We start from the raw sequence: 2,656 nt of genomic DNA, 5'->3' as shown, positions 1-2,656 counted from the left end.
AGAGCTTCGTTCAGTGCAGATTTGTTTTCTAAACCATTTAGTGAACTTCGTTCAGTGCAGGTTTGTTTTCTAAACCATTTAGTGAACTTCGTTCAGTGCAGATTTGTTTTCTAAACCATTTAGTGAACTTCGTTCAGTGCAGGTTTTTTTAAACCATTTAGTGAGCTTCATTCAGGGCAGGTTTGTTTTTAAACCAATTAGTGAACTTCGTTCAGTGCAGGTTTTTTTAAAGGGTAAAATTCTTAGCATTTTGAATATTTTTTTTTTCAAATGGTATGGTATGACAATTTAAAAAAAAAGAAGTCATTATTTTTAATCTACCACTGACGGACAGTAAAAAATGAGTCGAACACTGTTTATTTTTCGTAGATATTTCCAGTGCGTAGATGAATTAGTTATATTTGCGTAAGTGGATCAGAAAAATTTTGTAATAAAATCAGTTGAAGACTCCAATATTTCATAAAGTTAAAAGCGACTAAATTATTATTATTATTATGCATTTTAAAACATTGGAGTCATGAAAACCGATTTTGTTATATCCTACCACAAGAACTGTCAGTCAAATGTGTGGAATATTTCTCACATGTTGTTTCTGTATAGGAAAATAAAGTTTTTATTTATGAGTTCACTGATTTTGCTTTTCTTTTCCCACCCTCAGTATTGAATTTGATAAAGACAACGAATTTTTTGCAATTGCTGGAGTCACTAAAAAAATTAAGGTAAGATCTTTATATTGATATAAAATAACATTACTTTAGTGTGTGTGTGCTTAGAATATGTGTTAATTTGTTGGAAAATTGTCTCACTCGTGACTGTTAGTCAGCTATCCCAAGTGATTTAAAGAATCAAACACATTTTGTACTTATTGTTCATCCTTTTATTTCGCTTTGAAATAATGCAAGTTCTGAGACCTTCTGTTTTTAGTGTTATAGCATCTATGATAATTTGGGGCACAGTTTCACTAGCTAATATTTAACTGAATTCTACATCAGTTACAAAAACTGAAGAGAAGTCACACACAAAAATATTTACAAGCAAGAAAAATGGTAACTGTTTAAATATGACCTGGTGAAGAGCTCAGACTCGAAACATTGTTAAATAAATCCCCTTCTAGAGCAACATCTTTCTAATGTTACTTTTTTTTTTCTTTAAATCAAAGAACTTTTTGTAATGTCTGTAAGATCCATGTCATGCCTTCTTCTAAGACTAACAAATATAGTACCTACAGTCTAGAATAGATGTGACAGACTGATTCAGATAGCTTAATACAGGCAAGTTTGTTCCTACTTTTTGTCTAGCAAAGTTTATGGCCAATGCTAATGTTACAGTCCTAAGGAAATATTATGCCCAAAGGTGCTTTCCACAAGCCATTATTATACATGAATTAATGTAATTATATAGAAAAATAGTCTAACTTGTTTTTGCTTCAAAGAAATGGAAGAAGTGAGGCTCTTTCAGATTCTCATCAATTAACATTTGAGAATCATTTTTGTAGAAGTAAAAAAAATCTTTAATAACCCCTTAATTCTCATTAATTTATAATAAATCATTGATTTTAGCTGCCTTATCCTATAACATTTTCACTTATTTAAGCAGAATTTAAAAGGTTTTGTTTTGTTTGAAGTTTAAATATTTAGAAACAGATAAATACAGAAAAGAAGGTCATTTTGAGTCCAAAGATCAAGGTCACATAGATGACATGATTGTTGTCAAACGTGAAGGACATATAAACTGAGACATTTGGTTGTTCATGTACAAGTGAGGTATGAACTGAGGACTGTGGTTGTTCGTGTACAAGTGAGGTATGAACTGAGGACTGTGGTTGTTCGTGTACAAGTGAGGTATGAACTGAGGACTAAACAAGATGTCCTAATTGTGAATAATTATAACCACATAACATGTTTTCCGTATAACTTCTCCAATTATAAGAAGTTATAAGCCCTACTTGTTCATAACAACAAATACAATCTGTCAATCAGAGATAAAGATCATATGTAGGCCAGATTAATTTAATAATTTTGTACTGCCAAACGTATCAGGTTATTAGATGTTGAACTTAATTGTACACTAAATTTAAGATTAATCCCAAGATCATAGTCATTACTGTTCAGTACATCCTTAGTTCTGATACCCAGTCTAGTTTTAAAGTTTACAGTAATGTTCATGTTCAATTATACCATTTACCAAGAATGTTTTCTTTAAGATACTGTATACTGAATTTACAGTTAAAACTGAAACTGGTAAAATTGATTAATTTCATTCATCTCTTTGTACAGCTATTAATGTTTATAAAAAGGATGCATATCTCTGTTGTTTTTTTTTCTTCAAGAAGTTTGAGTTTAAAATGTTTAACTCGACTGTGTTTTTAAACATGTTAATTATTATGCAGGTCTTCGATTATGGCACAGCAATAATGGATACCATTGACATGCACTATCCAGTAAACAAGATGGTGTGTAATTCAGAAATCAGGTTAGTTCTATTGTGGATACCATTGACATGCACTATCCAGTAAACAAGATGGTGTGTAATTCAGAAATCAGGTTAGTTCTATTGTGGATACCATTGACATGCACTATCCAGTAAACAAGATGGTGTGTAATTCAGAAATCAGGTTAGTTTTATTGTCGATACCATTGACATGCACTATCCAGTA

General features: G+C 31.1%; 1 protein-coding gene across 1 annotated transcript in view; it reads left to right on the top strand.

The window, feature by feature from the left end:
• The window catches only part of LOC106467838 (E3 ubiquitin-protein ligase RFWD2-like), a 29,985-nt gene that overhangs the window by 13,383 nt on the left and 13,946 nt on the right, over positions 1-2,656 (top strand). Inside the window, exons 9-10 of the mRNA XM_022396039.1 lie at positions 659-719; positions 2,390-2,472. Coding sequence (XP_022251747.1) covers positions 659-719; positions 2,390-2,472 — 144 coding nt within the window. The remainder of the gene's footprint in view (positions 1-658; positions 720-2,389; positions 2,473-2,656) is intronic.

The sequence above is a fragment of the Limulus polyphemus genome, unplaced genomic scaffold, assembly GCF_000517525.1.
Source record: "Limulus polyphemus unplaced genomic scaffold, Limulus_polyphemus-2.1.2 Scaffold2761, whole genome shotgun sequence".
Taxonomy (NCBI): Eukaryota; Metazoa; Arthropoda; class Merostomata; order Xiphosura; family Limulidae; genus Limulus; species Limulus polyphemus.
The sequence above is the reverse complement of the archived record's forward strand: the minus strand, read 5'-3'. Positions and strand labels throughout refer to the sequence as shown.